Source organism: Echiichthys vipera (genome assembly GCF_963691815.1).
Source record: "Echiichthys vipera genome assembly, chromosome: 23".
NCBI classification, from domain to species: domain Eukaryota; kingdom Metazoa; phylum Chordata; class Actinopteri; order Perciformes; family Trachinidae; genus Echiichthys; species Echiichthys vipera.
The window spans coordinates 6,600,841-6,625,262 of record NC_139848.1 but is presented as its reverse complement, the minus strand read 5'-3'; the positions used below and the strand labels follow the sequence as shown (position 1 = coordinate 6,625,262).

Genomic DNA, 24,422 nt, shown 5'->3' with positions numbered 1-24,422 from the left:
AAAATAATTTCCGGACATCACGTATGTATCACCGCTCACTTGACGCTGTTGCCAGGTAGGCAGTGTTGACCGTTTGATTGACGTGGAATTCACGCAATCGAACGGTGCGTATTTCTCCCGTCATACACAATAACCAATCAGAGAGCAGAAACGAGTCTACATACGATAAATATCCCGCCCCTTTTTCAACGTGTCAACACTGCCGTAAAACGGGCGGCAGCTGTCGCGCAGCACACAGCGTATGTAATGTACCGAAGGAAGGAAACAGAGAGTCTGTGTGCTACCTGTTAGCCTGCGGGCGCGATAACGGAATAATAATAATAATAATAATAATTAATAAATGTCGTTATTGTGTCTGTAGGGGACCTTAAAGTGAGTAGACAGCGGTGGGAGGATGGACTTCAACAGGACTGTTCTGGTGACTGGAGGCTCTGGGTTTATGTGAGTTCACATTCAAACTATTATCTTTAATATATGGATATTTTACACTACTTTACTCATATCATTGGTGCTAACCCTGCTTATTTTATATACTGGAAATGAAATACTCGAGTGCAGCCCCGTAAAACTGAACGTAAAGGTCCTATATTATGCTCATATTCAGGTTTATACTTGTATTCTGGTTTTCCACTAGCCTCACACACATATTTACACGCTTTAATGTTCATAAAGCACATTAATATTCCCACACTGGCTGTCTGAATATACCTGTGCTAACCCTCTGGGGAATATGGGGCCTTTCATTTCATTTTCATTTCATTTCTTATTTCATTCTTTAGAAAAGAAATGAAAAGGAGCAGAAAGGAGATACACTTATGTCTGCCCTTTGTCAGCACTTCACAAATTATAATGATTTAAAACAAATATCTAATTTGGTGCGCTAAAATATGTCAACTTTGCAGAACGAATACAAAACACAAATTCACTTTTCCTGCTAAATAGCATCATCATATGTTTCTAATAACAGCGCTTTTACACGTTTCTTGAAAATAAAAAGTGATTGAGAGGTTTTGATTTCATTCTTTAAATTGACACCTTGAACTGAGATGCATCTTTCCTTTGGTTTGAGTCTAAACTCTGGTTTCACAAAGACTTCAGTTCCTCTTAATGTGGAACTACTTTCTCTCTTAACACATCTCTTTTGCACATTTTCCAGGTAATGTGTATCGGTGACCTTAAAGTCAGTTCATGAACCTTGAAAACTTCTTTAAGTATTGTACTCAAAGGTTGAGATGCAACCTTCAAGCACAATACTTAAAGAAGCAGTTCTCAGACAGGAGATTATGCTCAAACTGGTTTGAGCCTGTTATTGTTTTCTGTTTTTCTTTGTTTGTTTTGTTTTATAACATGATGAGTGTGTCTCTGTGCCTTTTGAGTTAAACTGTTCAGATATAATAATATGTATGGTGCTTCATAATATTTGTTTTGTGTTGGACCCCAGGAAGAATAGCCCTCACTAAGGTGATGACTTATTAATGAAACTAATACGTAAGTGTCTCTCCATCTCTCTCCATCTCTCCAGTGGCTCCCATCTTGTGTGTTCGCTGGTCGACAGACACCCTGACTGGAGAATCATTAACCTGGATAACGTAAGTCTTCCCCCGGGGTTTGTAGAGGGGACCCTCTCCTTGTCCGCATGGTCCTCATTGTCCGATGTCTTTCAGCTGGATTACTGCTGCAGCCCCAGGAGTCTGGAGAGTGTGGAAGACAGAGCGAACTACACCTTTATAAGGGTGAGAGCTGCTGATATCAGAACACCAGAGATGCTCAACAGCCCCTGAACTCATCATGACGATAAACCTCGTCATAAAAACTCAGACGATTATCTGATCGACAGAAAAGCAATCACCAACTACCTGATTTGATGATTTTCTTTGTTTTATACCATGTTAAACTGAATATCTTTAGGGTGTGGACGGACAATAAAGACGTGTGAAAACAGACTTTGGACTTTGAGAAACTGGGACGGACATTTTGTACAATTTTCTGACATTTTATTGAGCAACAATCAAGAAACTAAAAGAGACTGATAATGGAAATGTGCTTTAGTTGCAGCCCTATTAAAGATGTATAAAACATCAATAGCAGAGCATGTGTGTGAAGGCAAGAACAAAAGGTTAAGTGACATTTGAACTTTCAGCTTCACTATTGAAATGTCCTTTCTTCAACAGGGAGATGTTCTCAACTCACGCCTGGTTAATCACATTTTCAACACAGAACACATCGACGTGGTCTTTCACCTAGCGGCCAAAACACACGTCGGTGAGTTCAATTCATTTCAATTTTATTTATAGTGCCAAATCATAACAGAAGTTATCTCAGGACACTTTACAGAGTAGGTAAAGACCACACTCTCTTATTTATGATTTACACAGACCCAACAATTCCCCCGTAGAGTACAGAGGCAACGAAAACCTTCACTATAACAGACAGGAACGTCAGACAGACCCAGCTCTGTGGAGGACGCACATCTGTCTGCACCGGAGAGAGGAAGAGAAGGAGAGAGAACGAGAGAAAAGACGGACAGATGGACAGAGAGACACAAAGACAGACACAAAGACAGAGACTGACACACTTCCAGTAAAATAATATCTATAGTAATGTGAATATGACTTATATGTTATTAATACAGCAGAATAGTAGAAACAAGCACAGCTGAGGTGATAGATTATAAAAGCAGCAGGAAGCGTCATGCAGGACCACAGCAGCAGGCACCACCACCATCAGCAGAGACCTGCGAGACGACAAAGCACAAACAACTCCGGGCAAACAGGGGTTACACTCGTGTGAGAGGCTGGTTTTACTCTTCTTTTAAAACTCTCCTTTCTTTTTCTCTTTTAATCTTCCCTCGTTCAGAGACGTCGTTTGAAACCCCGTCCTGTTTCCAGCACGTAAACACGGAGGGGACCAGAGTTTTACTGGGAGCCGCCCATCAGGCCCGACACCAACCACAGCGCTTCATCTACGTCAGCACTGATGAAGTGTACGGAGCCGGCGTGGACCAGGTCAGTGAGCGGCGATCCAGTTGGTAGATTAGTCGCCGGGTGGATATTGTTTATTTAATGATTTGGATACTGGGTGTTTGCGATCAGCAGGTGTTTGATGAAAGCAGCCCGGTGAGGCCGTCCAACCCGTACTCTGCCACTAAAGCAGCAGCAGAGTACCTGGTCACATCCTACTGGGACACATATAAGGTACACACAGGCAGGCAAGGAGCTTCTAAATCCCACAAATGAACGGGTTTTTAAGACATTTACGGTCTTGATTTTTCACTGTTACAGCGTGTTTTTCTTCATTATTGTAAAGTTAATTCTTTCAGCTTCCAAATTGTGATAATTTGAACGCTACAGCATCCAAACGTGTTCTCGTATAAACCCGACAGATTCAGTAATCCAGTTTAAACACTTCTCTGTGTATTTACTCCCAGTTTCCCATCATCATAACCAGGAGCAATAACATCTACGGGCCCAGGCAGTACACTGAGAAGGTACAGCACTCTCCTATAAGACCTCTATAACCGATTGTTCCATGTTGGAGCTACAGTTGGCCATGTAACAGATATTAACAAACGTTGTCAGTAGTGCACGAGCTCTTCTTCCCTGGTTTTGTCGGGAGGCTAGCGTCTGGCCTCTGAGTCGGAGCTGTAAACATGTTAATTGTGCAGAAAAATCTGGTTATTTAAGAACATTGAAGGTATATTGAGTCACGCGCAGTCTGAGCACAGCTTCCCTGTTAATCTGCTGTATTTCATTAACATTTAAACGCTTGATTTGTTCTAACTATGTGCACCTGACAGAACTTACCTGTGAAATACAATATAATAGAATTACTTTAATGATCCCAGACTGGGAAATTATTTTGTAACAGCAGCAGTGAGTCAGCAAAGAGAGAGTCGACAATCAGAGCCTTTGTTCTTGTTACTGTTACAAGAGAACGACAGTATTCAGCATTTTTCTGTACTTAGCATCACTTCATCTTCAGTTGGAACTGCAGATTTGGCCGGTTTTAAAAGAGTCAGTGCGCTGCTGCGTCACTTTATGAAACCAGCTGTCATTTTCTCGATCTTTCAGGTCATCCCGAGGTTTCTCACCCTCTTGCAAACCAACAAGAAATGGTAGGTTTGAGCTTTATTTTGAAAGGGTTCTGATGAGAGACCAGCTTCAGTATTTGTTTGACATTTCAAAGCTCGGTTTCTCCGTCTCCTCTCTGCCGCAGCACCATCCAGGGGACCCTGCCCAAATCTCGCCATTTCCTGTTCGTCGACGACGCCGTCAGCGCCTTTCTGCTCGTTCTGGAGAAAGGGATCGTGGGAGAAATCTACAACGTGGGAACGAGCTGTGAGATTCCCATCATTCAACTGGCCAGGGAGCTCATTAAGATGGTGGGTTTAGGGAACCGTGTGTCCTTGTTTAAACGTAGCAGGATGCTCAAAAACACTCATTTGTGTTTTAGGTTAAGAATGTTCCAGACTCCGAGGTGAACGATTGGTTCCAGTTTGTGCCCGACAGGTGAGAAAACAAATATCAGACAGACAGTAAGAGACACATGAGGGTGTGTGAACATTAAACATGTTAAATGTACTAACATGAACCTGAAAATGAGCATGATATGGGACCTCTAACCCTCCGCTCCGTAGGCCTCGTGTCGACCTGCGCTACCCCATCAAATGTGAGAAGCTGCAGCGGCTGGGCTGGAGAGCAGAGGTGTCCTGGGCTGAAGGCATCAGACACACCGGTACAGTAACACACACACACACACGACTAGAGATTTAAAGCAAGGAGATAAGGACGTTTACATGCTGGTCTATAACAGGGGTGTCAAAGTGATCCAGTAAAGAGCTGCTATGGCTGCAGGTATTCACTCCAACCAAGCAACAACTCACCTGACTTGGGTCATGCAATCACCTGAACTGCCTTCACACAGTTCATTTGTTGGATCAGGTGTGTTTTTGATTGGCTGGAATGAAACCGTGCAGCCTCAGCGGCTCTTTCCTGGATCACTTTGACACGCCTGTTCTATAATATGTTGCTATTAATTCCCGTTGTGTCTGTGTTTTAGTCAAATGGTACCAAGAGAACCCAGACTTCTGGTCAGACGCGAGAGAGCACCACGTGCAAATCAGGAGCAAGTTGGAAAACGCGACGGACAAATGACCCGAGTGACAGGACGCAGAGTGAATAATCGACTGATTTTCTACGCATAATTTATTTCACACGATGTGGCTGATGTACGTCAGCGACCAGTCTCACTGTACAGAATAGTTTATTCAGCTCTAAATGATTGTTGGACCAACAGGCCCTGAAGTACCAAAGCAGAGTTTCCTTTGGAAACGAATGCACTTTATTTTGATAAAAAATGGCCGAGTCAGCGGTCCGATCTTGAGTGTATGGCGACATTTTCTAAAGACGTTGGCGAGAGTGCACATCCATACGTTTCAGGCGGAAAGAGAGTTGTGACTTATCTTTAAATAATTATATGTAGTTTTCTTTTGCTGCTTTTCAAATTGAACGACCAAATATCCGGACACGTTTACGTGCACGCCGGTAACGAGGTTGTAAATCAGTTTCACGTAAACACACACGATCCTGCCAACATTCAGCGAGGTCGGGTAGTTCTAGCAACTGCAGGTTTACATTTCAAATGTACGTTTAATGTATTTCACAGCACAGGCATTCGTTTAATTTAAAGATACTTTGAGATTCTTATAGCAGTAGCCTTATATGAAAAGATGAGAAGGGAACATTTCTTTTATCGACATTCTAAAGATTTGTTTTTCACATTTAACTGCAAATAAACTTGACTTTCTTAATGACTTGAAACTGTATCTGACGTGCTTCTTTCAAACACTTCAAACAGAAGAAAGGGCTCAAAACACTGTTTACATTTGCAAATCCAAACCTTTATTGTGGTAAAATCAGAATAGATGCACAGTTTTTTTTCCTTTTCTTCGTGCAGTGCTCCTCTTCGTGCACAACTGCTAAACTAATACATAAAGCAAATACTAACTACCAGGCCGGAGGTGCCGTTTGTCCACATTGAGGGGTCTGGCCAGTCAGCAATGGTGACAACACTGGGCTTCATCTCGTTTTAATTTAGCCACTGAACGGCAATCAGTCCTAAATATGACGCAAACTTGTTTTCGTAATAACCCTCTGAAGTTTAAAGAATTCAAAGTAAAGTGTTGCATTTGTTTCCCAAACTGTTCAGTTGGTGCATTCGTTCACCTACGTACCATGTCTTTGATCTGTCACTGATAGTGGTTTGGTTGGGGCCGCATTGCATTCTGGTCCATCGAGGCTGCTCTTAATGGATTTATAACTGCAGAGCGTCTGCAGCTGCTCGATCGGATTCTCATGTGAGAGGTGGATGGAGACTCGTGGATCAGCAAGTTAAGCACTAAAAAGTCATGTAAAAGACGCCTGGGTGGACGTCGTCGGGTCATCGTTTCCCTATTTCTGATTGGCCAGAAGCTCCCCCATATGAGCGTGATCACTGACGCCTGAAAATATGCAAATCACAACAACATAGCAATAGAACCACAGTTAATTCTGTGTTATGAAGACTTTTTAAAGATCACCACTTGCCAGACATTCACAACAAGGGTATTAACGGGAAGGAAAAGTGTAAAGACTCAAATGAAAAAAAACAACCCAACAAACAAACAAAAAAAACAAAAAAACATCTGACTTGGAGAGAATCTGGACACTTGTTTTTTGTACTGCATGTTTTTTTCTTTTTTACAAAATGGTCTTTGATCGTAACGTTTTGTTAATTTTTTTTTTATTAATCCAAACCTTGGCATATACGGTGGTATTGTCTCAAATTTTGTTTGCCAATTAAAAACGGCGGTTTGTGGTTGATTATCATTATTGGCAATGGAACCTGTCGCACAAACGGGTTTTAATGGATCTGATACTGAGTCCAATGTGACTTTAAAGGTAACTAGTGTAGGATGTTTCTCTTGATATGTCACTGTAGAAGACCTGTCAGCGCTCCGCTCTGTGGCGTCCATGTGCACATCTTCACGTATTGTTGGGATTGACAGAAAGGGGAAGTGCAAATTAGGTGTTAAACTGTTTAACTGAATATTTCCACTAATGAGGGAAAGGAGGGAGGGATATGAGGAGTTTTGCCACCTCTTAGGAGGTCCAATTGTGCTCGGACGAAAGCCAGTTTCAACTTCCAGAAAATGTAAGAGTGAAGACGTGCCGCTGCAGTGTTCTGGGATCAGAAAAACAACATTTGCTTCAACATGAAAAGATGTGCACGCAGCATGGGTTGGCCTAAACGGAGAACTGGTGCGTCAGTCTTGGCACCAGTGTTGGCATCAGTGACAGTTTAGGGTTTTTTTTTCTCCCATTTGAACCACGAGCCGACATGGTGACATATCTGAAGAGAAATCCCTACACGTTGCATCTTTAACATTTAAAAAGCTCACACTACCCCAGAAAAATAGAAATTTTCACTCATACCAATGACATTCAACATTCAAGTGCCAGTGTTTTTGTTTACTGTCTTTTGGTCAAGTCACTTTGTAAAATATCAACTTTTGTATTAGGCTTATAAAAATAAATATTTCTCGAAAAATGCTTGATAAATTACACAAACTAGCAGCGAAAGTAGACTCGAGAACTCTGTGTGCAAACAGCTGATTCCTACGGTTGCTGTTAACTACGACTCCACCTGGTCCCCAAAACGGTTTCATATCTGGAAGAACCTTTCCATACAACACACTCACTCACACACACACACACACACACTCACACAAACACACACACTCACTCACACTAAACTGTGGAGAAACCTCTCTTTTTGACACCTGACTGCAGCGCTACACTTCAGACACTCTCACTCACTCCTTCATTCCTCTCTGAGGTTGTGAAGGACGCGTACTACAGAAGACTTTAGTCGAACATTAAGTAACTTAAGTGTTTTCTGTAAAATCTGATGGGACTTCTACAACAGAGGGGCCTGCAGGCCGCAGCAATGGGAGAATAGCACCATTAATTGTTCACCGACAATCAAAGCACTCCTGCTGGAACGTTAAGTTACGGTAGTGATGCAGAATTGTTTGCCATGGTGACACCGTCAGTGTCGAGTGTGCCTGTTGCCATGGTAATGCTATATACAGTGTAACAAATTCACTCACTTCTCCTTTAGGGCTGGGTATCCCCCTTGAATTTTTAAGGCATCAACAAAGACTTTTTTTTACATTATTCAAAAACTAAAGTGCTGGATTTAAAAGAGAAGAAGAAATAAAACTGAGCATCGTCTGCTTTCGATTAGTGTCGCTGGCGGTCCAAGCATGGGAATGGATGTATTCACCGATGCCACCGCCCACACTGCTGGATAACAGACTCGCTATGGTAAACAACTAAGAGACTAAACGAACGCCATGCTAGCTGCTCTGCGACGCTGTATGCAGGCACAGCTTAATGCTAACATCAGCAGGCTAACCTCTGCCTGAATCGTCTCTGAATCTATGTGATTGCACAACAGCTCTTAAATGTTGACGCAGTGTTTGTAGCAATGATTTGAGTTTCGCATGCATATGGTGATGTCACGGGCATACCTGCTACTGCGCCCGTTCCTATAATTCTGTTATTAAAGAAAGAGTTTCAACAGTTTGGACTTTTCCCATTTGTATTAAAAAAATACCCAGCCCTAACAAACACGTTTCAGTCTTAAGTGGATCAGTGATTCAGTCACTTCAAGGCACTGTGCACATATCAGACTCCGGGCTGATCTCATTTGTGCCAGTTTCTGCCCTGACAAAAACTCATGCAGAGAATCCTGGTGACGGCAAAGTGAAAGCAAGCCACAAGTAAGTGATCTCTATTGCACTTACTGCAGAAGGTCAGTGGCGTTTGGACGATGTGGGATGGGGGCTCTGGGGCACAGTGGTAGTTACGTGTTGCTCCAACACAGTTTAATGGTAATTACAGCTGAAAGATATGATCCGTCTGCACTAGAAAAAGACCTAAGTACATTGCATATATATGTGCATACTCTGAAAAACACTACTTGACAAGATTGCTCTACAAACAAGATGAGAAAGTGAGGTAAACTGAAGTTTTACCTTCCACGACTCCCTGCTGTATGACTCACAAATCCCTATCTGCACTATCAGCAGTCAACAGTACGCTCGTATCGTGTATATCTTCATCGCTGCATGAGAAATACACAGTCCTTCCTTCCTTCCTTCATTTATTCACGGTTATTCTATCTGCCCCATAGTGGCTGTTAGAAGATACAGCAATGTCTACACACTGAATCATTCAAGTGGCTTTGCCTCTCATGGTTTGTCCTTCTTAAAAAAGGTATGCCTTTGAATTTAGACAGCGTTTTAGCATACTTAGCATTAGTACTAAAACACAAGAGACAGCGTTTTAGCATACTTAGCATTAGTACTAAAACACAAGAGACTGCACTAGCTGCATACTAAGTTTCATGCCATGGATTCAAGTAACAAATGCTGACATCATCTCCTCTCACACGAGGAATATGACCGTCAGTTGACAATTCAGTCAGGCTTTAAAACCGTGTTGTTCAGTCAATATTTAAAGAACAACATCCGAGTATATTCAACTGTAACACAATGAGCTTCAGTTTGGCATTTGTCTGCCTGTGCAGATCTGTCTCCTCCGTGACGAGGACACAAGTTGGAGGTTTAAAATTTGACAGTTATGAAACAACTGCCAAGACAGCCGGTTGAGAGAACTTCTACTAGTAAAGGTGTCCCCAGACTATAAAAAAGTGCAACTTAAAGAGTTGTGTCGATGTGTAAAGGGAGTTTTAGACTAAGCAAATCCTTCAGAATTGATTGTCACTTGCAATGTTATCTTCAACTTAATGTCCCGTTGCTGATTTTTGTCTCCGTGCTCGTTGTTCCTTCATACTGAACAGCAATGCTGCAGGAGAAATTACAGTGTGGTGCTCATGTCGTGGACACAGAGAAATTCAGATAGGCGCTAAAACCATCACCTCTGGTCTTTAATTCAGTCGCCGTTTTAACTGGGGCTCATCGTAGTTTAGCCTGAATTTGACTGCGAGTTGAAAAACAGTGACAATACAATGATTTGTGCTGCAGAGAGTTAATCTGACAGTTGAACCACATGTAGCCAAAACGTAATGCAAACTTATTGACCGCTTTTTCTGTTTTTGGTTTGTTTTGAAGTGGGGGAGCGGTTGGACATGGTGGAGTTAACTTTTGATTCTAACATTGCATCCTATGACAAGTCGTTGAACGTAGCCTCCCTTAACACTGGCCTAGAAGGTCGATCAGGTTTAGTGAGATATAGTAAAGCACCGTCTGCTCGAGTCCTCCAGCTTAACTCAGCCCGAAACTCTTCAAAAAATGATGTTAAAGCCGACTAGTTTCCCGAACCTCCCTACCAACGAGGGAAATAGATTGACCTGAACAAGACCTCGGATTAAAAAGTAGTCTAAAAAAATCATAGATGATGGGAAAAAACAGAGTTCTAACATAACTAAAGCCTGCTGTAGAATTGTATCTATTTGCTTGGCATTTTTAACTCCTTGACCAAAAAACAACAACACTTGCATATGTTTTTTTGTCTTGGTCCAGCCTTGTCATTTGTCAAAGCCAGTGGGCAATTTGAGGGCATCTGCCTCGTGAGCATTAATTGGTAAATCAATTCCCATTATTGGTTCAGGTAAGGCGCATTTTGCGTAAACGATATCTCTAAAGAATAAGCCTCCCGAGCGTGTTCAAATTGCCCACTGCGCTAAGCTCCCCAGACACTGCCTGGTCCGACGTCGAGTGATCAAACGTGATTTTCTTACACAAGTGTTATTTCACTTGTAATTCACATTCTTTTTCAGTGGAGATTCTTCTCTTTGTGTTTGAAGAAGAGTTGAACTATTTACATTTAATCTATATTTTCACTTCAGTAAAGTCGTTCATGTAAACAAAAACAAATTAAGACCCTGATGAGATATTAACTATTTTCCCCACCAGGTAGCAACAGAGCTTTTTTTTGTTCTGCTGCCAACTAAGAAAACAGTGGGGGGACTGGACTTCTACCACTGAGCCGCCCAAATGCACAGTGGAGGTCCTTCTAAAAAGTTAATTCAGGGACAAAACATGGACGTCCATTTCCACAGCAGGGCTCAGTGGGGCTGAGGCCGAGACTAAACTTCCACTAGCACACTTCATTGGTCCTGCATCTTACTGAGCCGTGCAGAGCTGCTAGGCATCTTTTTAATAATCTTGCAGATGGCTAACAGTAAGATAAGGTGTGTATGCAAATCTTACGCAGGAGCTTAGTAGTTCTTTGCACCAATACAACTTTTTCAGTCCCAATACTGACACCTGGGCTTTGATTATCGGCCGACACAAAGTACTGATCCGATACCAGCGTTTGATTAATGAGCTGTATGCCTCGCTGCGTGCGTGGAGGTGACTGGGATCATTCTGTGATGTGTAAGACTGAATATAACACATACACATACATTTACTCAAGAGGGATTATTAAAATAATAAATTGTGCAACCTGAGAAAAAAAAAAATCTCACAAATGTAAATTTAAACTTCAATTAAAATTCCTGTGAATAATGTGTTAAGTACATAAAGATCAGCCCATTGTTACGGATATTAGTACTGGATCGGTGCGTCCCTAAAACCTGATGCTGAAACTGAACTAAAAAAAGATCACGAGTGAACTAATCAAGAGGTGCAGACACTGTTTGGGGAAAATCTCAAACCCTCAACACATGATCAAAGTCAGCAACTCCCAGAGACGTTGTATGGACACAGCTGGAAATGTGATCTCATTTGCTCATGCTGCAGTAAGACAGGACACGTGTAAAGTGTGCTACGGAGGTGGGGCATTGTATCCTCTGGAAAGCCCCGGCTGTCCCTGCTGTGAAACGGGTTCGGCTAGATCATCCAAGTCTTTGCTTTTACCCCGACCTCAACAGATCTTAACGAAAAAACTGGAATGACTTATTTTAGAGAAGACTCTTCATGTAACTCTCCAGGATAGAGTGAGCGAGAATTTTTTTGAACTCTTTAAGCCTTTTTTTTTTTTAGTCGTGTATCCCCTCGAAATAAGCTTTTTTTTGGCAAACAAGGGTTTTCAATGTTGGTGGTGGAAGCGGAGCCAGTTTCTCAAGGGCATGGTGGCACTAAGAGTCAGCCGGACAGACACTAGTAACTTTTGGTAGCTGTTGTTTTCAGCAGCAGCCATGCGGTGGTTTTTAATTTATTTCCTATTTCATTGACTAGAAAACTGTCATACTACCTTTTTAATCTGGCTTTGTTACAGCCTTAGGTTTTAGGTTTTCATAATTGGTTTTAACAACATTTTAAACCCTGCTGTTTATCTTATTTTACACTATTTTTGTTCTGTGAAGCATTTGCGCAGCATGTTTGTCTAATACTATCCAGTAGCACCGATAATTACTGCTATGCTTGGACATTTTAAAGTGGTGCTCACTGGGAGATACCGAAGACTTCTGCGTCATGTAGAAGGTTAAAGAGTGATATGTTTTACCAGCTACTATCAATCCAATAACGACTCAGACTTAGTCTTCTCAATATAGTAAATTATGAGGAACATATCTATATTTATAAATGTCTGAATGGTAAGAGAAGCCACATGACTGCTGCTGCATGGCAAGGCCAAATTCTCTGCAGTGGCTCTGTAACTGATATAATGTTATTCAACAATTAGTGACAAGATGCCGTTGAAAAACTCAAACTCAAGCTCAAACCAGAGCAGTAGATGTGACATATAGGTCAATTAGTAGGACCCTGTTTCCCAAAAGCATAAAACCACTGCTGCTATCTCTGTTTACTGGCTAGGAAAGTATAAAGGTTTTGTTTTGTAACTAATGCAAGTTCTTTTTGATTGAAACCTATGCAATGGCTTTTTTACCCTTTAAGAATCTATAAATATGCTAACAGTTGTTTAATGCGTTTGGGAATCAGCTCATCAGAGACCTTCCTACGAATTTGAACTCCAATAGACAGATAAGGAATTGCTTTGAGTTTCCTCATCGCAGTTTGTGTTACCTTTTTTTTTTGCCAAGGTTTGATTTAGTTCAAGCCTAGTTTGTTTCCTTCCAAATATAAATAAAGAAAAACATGTTTAAACCCATACATGACATTAAATATACATTTTTAGTCACAGTTGGCCAATACTTGTAGCCACGTACGTATCATGGCAATTAAAACAACAGAAATAAGAGACAAAGTTCAAATTCTTAAAGGCACAGTACAGAAACAAATGATCCTCCATTATGTTTTGTTTCAAACACAGAAAATGCTGTTTGCTAGCATGCTAGCATCGTTGCTAATGGGCGACAATGTCTGCTGGCATCCCACTGGCTGGGTGTGTCAGTTTGTCCAACCACATGTCCCTTCTGTCTCTGTTAGACATCTTTCTCAGATCTCTGTAAATCAAGACTTCAATATGTTTTAAAAAGGTGAAAAAAAAAGAAAAAAAACATTTTTCTGTTTCTGTGGCCAGTATCTATCATGTAAATGAAGAAGACTTCAGCCAGTTCTCATTTTTGAATTTATATGCAGACATATTTTGCTCAGATTTGACATCTTGCCTGTCTCTGCACTATATTTTAGAAAAGTTTTTGGCCGGTGATTTACAACATGGCCATGCGTAACATACAAAGATGACATGTGAAGGTACACAGGACGTCTGGCTGGCTTTGGGTGAATGCAGACAAAACACAATGAAGCCAAAACTCAAATCTAAAGTGAAAAAAAGCTGGATTTCCCCTTGGTCTTCTACAGCTGTTTTGTGGGACTAACTCACTGTAAATATTAAATGTCAAACTAATTTTAGGGGGTTAAAAGAACACCTAGAACTTTAATTCAATTGGTTATTTTTCTTCAAACACTCGCCACAGAGGGAAAATAGTTCAAAATGTCCTCACTGAAAATAAAGGATGTAGCTAGCTGGTAGCTAGCTAGTGTTGAAAAATAACCAACTAAAAGTGAAGAATCCCCTTATACTGTGGCCTATTGAAAGAGGTGAGATTTACGGGAAATTAAGAAAAGATGGGGACAGTAAAGACAAGGGTGGAGATGGAAAGGACGAGAAAAGATAAAAAGATCAGAGCGCATAGGGATGGAAGTAGGGCTATATAAATGAGTATAAATAGTTTAACAACATGCACGTGGGTTCTCTGGGTGGGAGGAGATGGATGGGGTGCAGACGACAGTGTGGAGAAAGGAAAGAGGATGAGTGAGAAGAAAGAGGGATGAGTAGAGGGGGAAAGGAGGAACCTAGTTGCCCCACCAGTCAACTTGAGAGTGCGAGTAGTTCCCTCCATAGCCGTCACTGGTGTAGAAGTTACCAAAACCACCTGAGAGGGAGGAAACCATAGAAAATGCAAACTTTAAGTAGAGTTCTTCTCAATTCATCAAAAAATACAAGCAGTTCATTATAACTAATAATAGCAGCAATAATAGCAGTTGATTATACCCGAATACCAAACCCTCACCTCCTCCAAACCCTCGGGTTCCTCCATGTCCTGCCTGGTTGCGACCTCCACGTCCTCCAAAGCCTCCTGCAGTGCCTCCAGCAGCCGTCTGGCGATAATCCCGTGCTCCAAAACCTCCAGAGAACCTGGTGAGAAAATCAAATATATTGTTAACATCAAATACAACGTGAGCTTCAAAGCATTTAGACAAAACATTGATAGGTTGAGCCCCTTAAATGGCACAAAGCACACATTTACCAGTTAAGAGTGTGTGTGTATACCTCTTAGAGCGTCCTCTGTTGCTGCTCTTATGCTGGTGTTCATAGGCCAGGCTCTCAAGCCATGAGGGAACTTCCTGTTTGGCCTCTACCAGGATGTCCAGAAGGTCCTTAGTGATGTTACCATTTTTATCATTGAAGAATGATGTGGCCAGACCTACAGGTAAAAAAGTGGCAAGCAAGAGTAACCGTAAATCACAACTATCTTCATTTTAGGTTGTGTAACACATGACAGGAGCTTAATACCATTAACTGACATGACTGGTGGTCTTACCCAGGTTTCCAACTCGTCCTGTACGTCCAATACGGTGGACATACTCCTCTATGTCACTGGGCAGGTCAAAGTTAATAACATGTTTCACGTTAGAGATGTCCAGACCCCGAGCTGCTACCTGAGTGTGTACAAAAGGGAAGAAAAAGGAGATCTCACACACATGTTCACATGTAGTGATACGGTTCACTCGGGCTGTAACTGATGAGGGCCAAGAACAGTATCTTTGCTGCGTTTGACTCTCAGAAGTTTAACCTACCGCTGTGGCCACCAGAATGGGGCATTTTCCTGATCTGAACTGGCTCAGGGCCTCCTCTCGGTCTCTCTGGGAGCGGTCTCCATGGATACTGGTGCAGGCGTAGCCCTCACGATACAGGAAGTCCTCCAAGGCGTCGGCGCCTTTCTTGGTTTCCACAAACACCAGAGTCAGAGAGTCCTTACCTGATGAACGGAGAGAAAAGACACCTGAGGTTAATCATTAAAATGCGGGCGGATAATCACGGCGGTTGCAAAATTCCTAACACAGAAAGCTGATTTTAACTAAGCTGAGAATAGAGTTTAACTGTTTTTAAAACTCAGACTTTGAATACTGCAAAGTAGAAATGTCAGGGGATCACCAAAATCATGGATCATTAGTATCTTTACAACATTGAACACACACGAAACTTCACATTGGTCTTTCGTTGCTCTGAACCGAAAACACTAAGACATCAGATGAACTTGCAATCCTTAGGGATCGCTGACGACATGTTTCAGACTTTACTTCATGTTGTGAATCTGACCAAGGATGATTTTTATATTCAACAAATCGCTGAGGTCAGCTTGCAAGTAGCTTTGTGACATTTTGATTTAATTAATTTAATTTAACAAGCTTTTGACACAAAGTCAGAATATTTTAAATGTGGCAAATTTAACACTTCACCATCTTACTGCATCTTATTCATTTACTTGCCATTAAAAGAGCTGAAGATATAAAATATGTTGCATCATGCTGACAATATGGAGATGTAAATCCTTTTGTGCATAATTAAATTAATCAATTCCCCGTTCAGCCGCACGTCTGCCAGGGACGCCAAGGTGAGGACATTTTTGCCGACAATGAATAAACTCTGGCGTCTGTCCTCTTTTGCTGTGCTGCCCATTTTGGCAGTCGCTGGGCTGAGACGGGAAGTGGAAGAAGTGCACTTTCATGTGAGCGCTGATGTGAAAAAAAAAAAGAGCTAATAACAGTGGGGGCAAATAACGTAATCAATTTAGCCCAAACACTGTGTCAACACCGGTAACTACTGTGCAAGCCTAACATCTACTGGTAAATCTTAATAACATGCACCTTAATTTAAATGGTTCACATCACATTACAGTAAAAAAATAAATAAATAGTGCAACAGGCAGTAGGAGGTGCAGTGTGGAAAACAAAGTAATAATAATTACCAGAAACAATAGCTAACAGTATCAGCAGCACTGTGTTGTTGTTCAGGCACTGTGACAAGAGCCACTGATGGAAAGAGTTTGGTCATAGTTCTTCCTCTTGAAGATTACGACCCGATTATAAACTGAAGGGCATTGGCCAACATTTGTATTCACTCGTTAGCGGTTGAGACTACAACATAACCAGACTCTCTCCATCACGGCTTTGGGTCTGACACAAAGACACCACAGCAAAATACTGTACATAAAGATGCCACAAAAAAACTCAAAAACGGAGAAAAAATACAACAGACATGTTTGATTTTTAGCAAACCGGACCCATGAAATGGTACACAGAACCAAAAATAACTGACTAAACAAAAGGATTCTCCGTCCGCAGAGAATGACATCAAAGGGCAAGCAAAAAGTATTTAAAATATGAAATGACAGATACAAGTTTCCCCATTGAGGATCTTACCAGGCTTCTCTATGTTGTCTCCAGTACTGTCCTGTACCTCGCTGGGGATGACTTTGGATAAAACCACACCAAACCACCAACATGTCAACTGCACTGAAAACCAACTCTGCGTTTGATGTTCCAGATGTGCCCAATGCTCAAAATTTGCTTTACTACCAGAAGAAAATGTGCTTATATTCCCCAACCACTTACGTGTCACTTTAAATGGATTTCCACTACAAATGGAAGGAACAATAAATATTTGTTGAGAGTTGAGGAGTGGGAATGACATTTGCACTAATGGAGCATCCTCACTTTTGCCTTCCTGAGTCCAAAGAAAAAATAAGTAAATGGATGAAACCTGCTATATTTCCCCTATAGATAAAGGGTTCACATGGTGTGAAATTACATTGGGTTAAACATGAGAGACAAGAATGTACTGGCTGAGATGGAAGAACGACAATATGAGAATGGTAAAAGGACTGGGTAAATAAAACCGCATTGCGTGTTAGCAGTAGCTCTAAAGCAGTGTACAGGTTAAAGTTCATGTTGTCTGTGTCGTACACCTGCAGTGTTAGGACACACATGAAGGTAATGATCATTGTCGTGTGACTGACTCACCTGTAGCACTAAGCAGGTCGAGGAGGAAAGACCTCTTATCGCTCTCCTCCACCCACACAACTTTCTGAGTGATGTTCTCTGAGGTGGAACCAACTCTGCCCACCGCGAGGAAGATGTACTCCTCCAGGAAATCCCTGGCTAGGATCTGGAAGCAGAGCGGAAAATGTGCTCATTAAACCTGGAGAAGTCAGTTAACTTTTGGCCATGTTGTAATAATAATAATAATCTTTCGCCATATTGTAATTTAAGTGTTCTGAGGCAAAACTAGACTTCCCCATCTCCTCTTGGCTTTGTTTACAGGCTTCAGAAAATCTAGCCCATGACAGCAGACTTAGGCCAATCACAGGCTATTCAGAGAGAGAGAGAGTGAAAGAGCGAGAGACACAGAGAGAGAGCGAGCGAGAGCGAGCAAGAGAGCGAGAGCGAGCAAGAGAGCGAGAGCGAGCAAGAGAGAGAGAGCGAGCAAGAGAGAGAGATCCTATTGGCCCAGGTTAGAGTGAGGTGCAGTAGTAGGTCTCACTCTGCTTTATACATACTCCAGCTTAAATGGATTTTATGACAATTCAGTTACCGTTTACTCACTTTACTGACATTAATGCTTAACCCGTGCTTTGCTTTTAACTCTTGTAAATTGCACTTATAGAAAAAAACAAAGTGCAAAACAAGGGATTTTTTAAAAAGCACCTGTAAGGGGAAACACGCCAGATTTTCCTTATTTACTGAGTACTGCTAATATACCTGGATCTCTTTAGGAAAGGTTGCGCTGAACATCATGGTTTGTCGGATGCCTTTGTGCGGCATGGTGTCCTGCTCAACGATGCGTCTTATCTGTGGTTCAAATCCCATGTCCAGCATACGATCGGCCTCATCTAGGACCAGGTAGCTGAGGAAGACACAGAGGAAGATGAGATGACCTTTAAAATGAAGCTGAAACTCTTCTGTTTATAAAAGGCAACTGTATAAAATATCTCTTAATTCAAAAGACCAGTGGAATCATTAAACTGAACCGGTCCAGGAAATAAATCCCTTATTTTATACATGTCTTACTTGCAGTAGTCCAGTCCAATCTTGCCCCTCTCCATCATGTCCACCAGTCTTCCGGGCGTGGCCACCAGCAGGTGGCAACCTCTCTCCAGATCTCTTATCTGCTGGCCAATGTCTGCTCCTCCATACACAACACAGGGACGCACACGGGAGCGGTAGGAAAACTACAGACAAAAGCAAAGAGGTTAAAAAAAAAATACAAGGATAAAAGTTGGTAATTTTGTAGGATTTCATGCTATTGTGTTTGTATACCTTCCTGGACTCATCATATATCTGCAGTGCCAGTTCTCTGGTTGGAGCCAATATCAGTGAGATGGGGTAGTGCTTACGACGCCCGTACTTTCCATTCTCCTGTAATACAATGACAACGCAACAGTTGATGTTTTTTTTTTTCCAGCACAGTGAAGTCCAGGATTCACATTAGGACACATTGAAGATTACAGCTTAACCTCTCAAATTAACAAAATACAATTATATAAAACTATATCTCCCCCTTTCCACAGCTTTTCTTTAGTATAATACCTGTGGGCTAATAAACTGAGAAACATCTATGAAACAGAATTTAAGTGGATATGCTCATTTACAGCGTAAATAAGAAGACTTTACTTAACCTGTCAAGCTTGTTGTCTATCTAAACTAAATGTGTTTTTGTTCTTTGGCAAACACTCTAGAAATGCAAATGATTAGATTAGACATACATTATAGTTCAATAAAAAATGCTTTACCCTATTTTTTAAATCCCCCCCAACAATTGATCTATGTGCTTTCATCCATTTTAGAACTTTGAGGTATTAAAGTGCCATGATTTTTTCTCACTTGTCCAGATGCTTTAGCTGCATTAAGAGTTTCCCCTGGTCCATCAGTGTAAATCTGGCTGAGAATCGGCAGCAGGAACGCTGCAGTCTTCCCAGAACCTACAGACACAAAGCCAGAATCATCCATCTCCACGTGCATTCAGCAGAACCGTCATAGGTGACTTTGTTTTATTTATGGAGATATGGCGTGCTGTACATTGTGTGTGTGTGTGTGTGTGTGTGTGTGTGTCCCTTACCTGTCTGTGCACAGGCCATGAGGTCCCGCTTTGACTTGACAATAGGAATGGCATATTTCTGGACAGGGGTCGGTCTGGTGTAGCGACTCAGTGCGATGTTACCCATGACGATCTCACCCATGTCCACATCTTGGAACTATGCAAAACACAATCAAACACGTTTATAGACCTTTTCAACGGGATTCTAATGCTATTGCCATGGCAACAGCTTTGGTCCTAATTAACGTCTTGTCAGTTGATGTCATTCACATACACTGCAACAGGATAAAAACTAGGGGACATTTAGCATGTTTATGTTTACATCTTTGAAAAGTAAGCATGCGTCTGATATATATAACATATATATAATAATAAGCAATAATTATAATAATATGTTATAGCAGCTTACACTCTCGATGTGGTGAGGGCAGTTCTGCCCTGTGGCCTCAACAGGAATGTCATCGTATTTCTCAAAGTTGATCCCAGTGTTACTGGCAGCGAACAACTCGCTACAGAGGAACAAAGCATGAGAAAAGACATGCAACTTAACAATGATTCACAAATAAATACACTCATGATTCATGTTTACAGATAATCGTTACCATCGCTCGTAAACACTAAATCCCTGCAGTGAAAGTAAAAGGCACAAACTCACTGTTCAAGGCGTTCGTTACGGGGTGTTGGTTTGGACCAGTCTCCGTCGTCTCTGGACTCCTCCACCCAGCGGCTGTTTCCTCCTCCTCCACCACCACCACCAAATCCACCATGGTCAAACCTGAGGACAATACAAAGACAATGATACAAGATGTCTAGAAGTCCCATTGAGAAGTTATTCAGTCAGTCTCTGTGTCTCTTCTGCTTACCTCCCTCTGTTAGCATTGCCTCTGTCATTAAAGAATGCAGATTTCCCTCGGTTGTTGCCAAAACTGCCGTAGGCGTCTTTGGCAGTGTTCCAGCCGCCTGTGTCTGACAGGAGAGTGAAAACTAACAAATTACTATTTGAATTTTTATTTGACAACATATAATAATCATAAATATTAATACTTCAAATCTAAGACATAGCTAAAAGACCTTACAGTTTAGAATAAAACGTTTTTTAAGTTTCTTGCAGTAAAATCCAACCGCACCTTTGTTGTCGTAGCCACCGAAGGCCATTGGCTGTGCTGGGTTGATGGGGTTGAAGGCTCCGCCCCTGTTGCCACGGTAACCTCCTCCGATGCCACCTCGGCCCCGCTCCATGCGAGGCGGGCCACGATTATACGTGTTGCCGCCCGCCATGCGGTTGTCATGGTAGCCATTAACGAAATTGTTGCGACCACCATCCCAACCATCTGCAGAGGGAGAAAAGGACAATTAAACAATGAGAATGATATAAAACATTATCCTAGAACACCACATATGATAAGGACTGTTATGGAATAATATGGAATAAGAACAAAATGGACAAGAGAAGTTCAGAGAGGAACTTACAGGTGGCTGCAGGCGCTATGGTGTAGCCACCCTGTCGACCCGCAACAAAGGCATTTCCTGCTGGACAGGAGGAGAGTCTTTCAGTTGTGGTTATTTATCTGTAACAAATGCACTTAACAAAAGGTACCCTGTGGAGTTTTTGACCCCTGGTAGGATAATGGAGCAATAATTGAGTCCCCATTTTGTTTGCATCGTGCATGCATACTTCGAGAAGCATGCGGGCGGCGCAATTCACGTTCTGCCACCGGTTTGACACTGATCCACTGATCCGTAAAACTGTAGTGATGCACCAGCAAAGGAACGGAAGAAGGCGACTGCTAACCATCTAACATGGCTCTAAACAATGCAAAATATTCTGAATAAATCTGCTCTGCAATTGTTTTATGAGGACAGAAAGACGCTCAAGAATTCACACAATGTATTTTGGTGAATGACACTAAGTGTAAACATAATTTAACTTTGTTTACAAGAAAACTCCACAGGACAGCTTTAACTTGATGCTACACACCATTTTTAGAGGCGTCATCGTTCCGTAAATGTGGAGGAATGTATCGCCCTGCAGACAGAGAGAGACAGTGCCCAACATCATTTAATGAATTATCAGACTTTAAGGGCTTGATTTTTAATCATTAAAAGCCTTTGAAGCACCCCGGTAGTCATTGATCTGAGGTGCATATCTGAAACTAGAGACAATGGAAATCCAATGTACATTTCCAAACGCACCACCTCCTTTTTATTGGGTCATAGACACATTTAGACTGTACTGAATTGCTATTATCAGTGAACAGCTTAGTTTTGAATTGTAATACTTCTGTCTATAAAGGAATTTGAAAATATTTCCTTGGTCTGCGTTCATGTCCTTCTCAACTTATTCTCTGTGGAGTACTTCCTTGTTTATGCCCTTTTGCCATAGTTTATAATGTGTAGAGGTAAAATGTTTAAGTTTGTGGCGTGTGAAAATGCTTCTTACGGTTAGGCCCTCCACCTTGTCCATCCGCCGCAGCCAAGTCTAGGACAGCAAGCTGGAGAAACAGGCACAATTAGTAAGAAAGGCAACAACACACTCAGTTTATTATGCTGATAATGACTATCAAGTCTTATTCTACATTTTTGAGTCTAGACAATGAGTTTTTTTGCAGCAGGGGACACCAAAACCTGCTTCCAGCTTGACAAAGGAACGTGATTTTAGCCTATTCACTCAGAATAGGCCAAATGAAAGCTTTGTTTACACAGTTGCTAAACTTTTCAGATTTGAAATCCAATGGTGGTGCCTGCACACAGCGTGTCTGATATACTCAACAACAAAGTATAGCAAAGTTATGAGGCAAAAGACGTGATGTTGGCACGTCTCTGAGCTAACTGCTGTTCAGAAAACAACTCAGGATTTTATGCTTTTATTTCCAGAAAATGAATTTCAGTCTTGAGGTTGGGATCTGGGATGCTCCTCTACACTGCAGCAACATTTACTGACCTAAGCCTATAAGAGGAACTGGTTTCTCCATAAAAAAGAACCTTCCCAGTGCAGATTTTTAGCATCCTAGCAGGAGAAAATTATGTATAATGTATTTAAATGTTGTGCATTAAACACTCTAGTAGCCATTTTGCTACTTAGACCTTTCCAGTTGGGAGCATACAGTACTTTTCTGTTGCCATCCGACTGTCTGACCAGTCAGACACAGCTAGTCTACGTTGATAGTGACGCAGAAGAAATGAGGTTTTTTTTTTTCCTCAGACAAACTGTACAATGCTGCGTATCAGCTAAAAGCCAATGCCTACATTGTCAAACCCCGCATTGTTTGTGTGTGTCCGACTGGCTCGCTCCATCTCTGCACACCTCCATTTTATTATTGTATCAAGACAAACGCAGTGAAGATAATAGTTGATGGGTGCGCTTCATGTGCTCACACCGGAGAGCCGACGGAGAGCACTCGGGCGCAACTGTCGACATTCTCAACTAATTAAGTTTTCTCAAATTAGTTTTTAACCACTACTTTAATGTTATACACATATCTATTGAACAACGCATAAAAAACCTCAAATTAAATAGCGTTTTCTTCCACGTCGCATGTTTGTCCCCGCCCCGCATCCACTCTTGGTCGCGAGGGTGTAGAATTGAAGCGCACCCAACGCTAGGTAGCACGATAGCATCTCGTTAGCCGTGCTAGCCGGTAAGCTAACGTTATTAAAGCTTTACATCGAATTGACGCTACAAAACTCACGAAATGCTGCCGTGGCTTACCTGCTGCTCCAGACCGTGGACATTTTCGACGGCCACATGACTCATAACTATAGAATATGGAGGAAAAATGTTGTCGTTGAAAAAAGGACCTCTTTGTTTGCCGGGTTTGAGGATTCTGTCTCGTCTCCGTGGTTACGGCGGCTGACAGTTAATTTTATTGGTTTAGCAGTTACACGTAGCTTTTATAAATATTACTCTTGAATTTTACGTGATAATTAAATTCCTATTTTTGAGCTACAAGGCAAACTCTGAGCTGATGACGGTTTGCTCTTTAGCTGAGGTGAAGCCGTCATGCACGAGGAAAAGCATGCGGCAATGAAACAGAGCTTCCGGTAGCGCCAAAATAAAAGTCTACACATTTTATTTTTGTGCTATTTTAAAAAAGCAAAAAGTATTTTTAAAAAATCTTAATGTTTGAAAAGAGTATTAAAAATGTAATACATGCAAAAATACGAAAAAGCTGAATATTTAAAAAGAATATTAAAAAAGCTGAATATTTGCAAAAGTAGAAAAACTGAATATTTGAAGAAAATATTTTAAAAGCTGAATATGTGCAAAAGTATAAAAACAATGAATATTAGAAAATAATATTAAAAAAAGTTGAATATATGCAAAAGTATAAAAAGCTGAATATTTGCAAAAGAATATTAAAAAAGTTGAATATCTGCCAAAATATAAAAACACTGATTATTAAAAAAATATATTTAAAAAGCTGAATATGTGCAAACGTATAAAAATATGAATCTTTGAAAAGAATAAGAAGCTCAATATGTGCAAAAGTATACAAATATTTATTATTTTATATTAAAAGGGTGAATATTTGAAAAAGTATGAAAGGCAGAAAAAAGGTTGAAAACAGCCACAAAGAGTTGAAAAGGCTGAACATTTTGATAGTTGAAGGGTTTTTGTAGTTTAAGGTGTGGGGGATCTTTTTAAACCCACACTCTTTAGTCCTGAGCCTTTTAAAGCACGTTAACTTTGACTAAAAAAATAGAAAGGCTTCCCACTTGTGGTGGAAATGATGAATAACAGTTTCCACTCTGTTGTTGTGCCTTTGATTTTTTGGCTTATATTTCAGGTTTAGAGTTATTCTAAATCACATTTGATTACAACTGTGGTATTATATATATATATAT

General features: G+C 41.2%; 2 protein-coding genes across 5 annotated transcripts; one reads left to right on the top strand and one right to left on the bottom strand.

Annotated features, from left to right (window-relative positions):
* Positions 1 to 266: 266 nt before the first annotated feature.
* On the top strand, positions 267 to 5,731 carry tgds (TDP-glucose 4,6-dehydratase). The gene is made up of 12 exons (XM_083937726.1): positions 267 to 441; positions 1,523 to 1,589; positions 1,665 to 1,733; positions 2,172 to 2,262; positions 2,857 to 3,005; positions 3,096 to 3,194; positions 3,428 to 3,487; positions 4,071 to 4,114; positions 4,216 to 4,381; positions 4,453 to 4,508; positions 4,637 to 4,734; positions 5,059 to 5,731. Exons 1-12 carry the CDS (start codon positions 395 to 397, stop codon positions 5,151 to 5,153), a joined length of 1,041 nt encoding a protein of 346 aa, XP_083793852.1. The 5' UTR covers positions 267 to 394; the 3' UTR covers positions 5,154 to 5,731.
* A 152-nt stretch (positions 5,732 to 5,883) lies between these two features.
* Positions 5,884 to 23,571, bottom strand: LOC310964620 (putative ATP-dependent RNA helicase an3). 4 transcript variants are annotated; one of them, XM_083937811.1, is made up of 19 exons: positions 23,287 to 23,571; positions 22,018 to 22,069; positions 21,556 to 21,603; positions 21,048 to 21,104; positions 20,705 to 20,908; positions 20,441 to 20,543; positions 20,233 to 20,352; positions 19,987 to 20,086; positions 19,599 to 19,734; positions 19,364 to 19,461; positions 18,800 to 18,898; positions 18,551 to 18,711; positions 18,242 to 18,386; positions 17,504 to 17,648; positions 15,278 to 15,459; positions 15,022 to 15,139; positions 14,751 to 14,904; positions 14,491 to 14,615; positions 5,884 to 14,352 (listed from the first exon to the last, which is right to left on the bottom strand). In XM_083937811.1, the coding sequence occupies exons 1-19, from the start codon at positions 23,329 to 23,331 to the stop codon at positions 14,273 to 14,275; spliced, it is 2,172 nt and encodes a 723-aa protein (XP_083793937.1). In that variant the 5' UTR covers positions 23,332 to 23,571; the 3' UTR covers positions 5,884 to 14,272. The 4 variants fall into 4 exon arrangements, with proteins under 4 accessions (XP_083793937.1, XP_083793938.1, XP_083793939.1 ...); XM_083937812.1 differs by having other exon boundaries at positions 20,441 to 20,537; XM_083937813.1 differs by lacking the exon at positions 21,556 to 21,603 and having other exon boundaries at positions 21,048 to 21,107.
* Positions 23,572 to 24,422: the final 851 nt, after the last annotated feature.

Excerpts from the sequence above, each read along its gene's own strand:
- tgds (XM_083937726.1), top strand. The coding sequence starts at position 395 with ATGGACTTCAACAGGACTGTTCTGGTGACTGGAGGCTCTGGGTTTAT. Across the intron at positions 4,382-4,452 it reads CCAGGGAGCTCATTAAGATG|GTTAAGAATGTTCCAGACTC; the intron begins GTGGGTTTAGGG and ends TTTGTGTTTTAG. Across the intron at positions 4,735-5,058 it reads TGAAGGCATCAGACACACCG|TCAAATGGTACCAAGAGAAC; the intron begins GTACAGTAACAC and ends TCTGTGTTTTAG.
- LOC310964620 (XM_083937811.1), bottom strand. The coding sequence starts at position 23,331 with ATGAGTCATGTGGCCGTCGAAAATGTCCACGGTCTGGAGCAGCAG. Across the intron at positions 20,087-20,232 it reads CGTAACGAACGCCTTGAACA|CGAGTTGTTCGCTGCCAGTA; the intron begins GTGAGTTTGTGC and ends GTTCCTCTGTAG. Across the intron at positions 15,460-17,503 it reads CGACCTGCTTAGTGCTACAG|GTAAGGACTCTCTGACTCTG; the intron begins GTGAGTCAGTCA and ends TCCGTTCATCAG.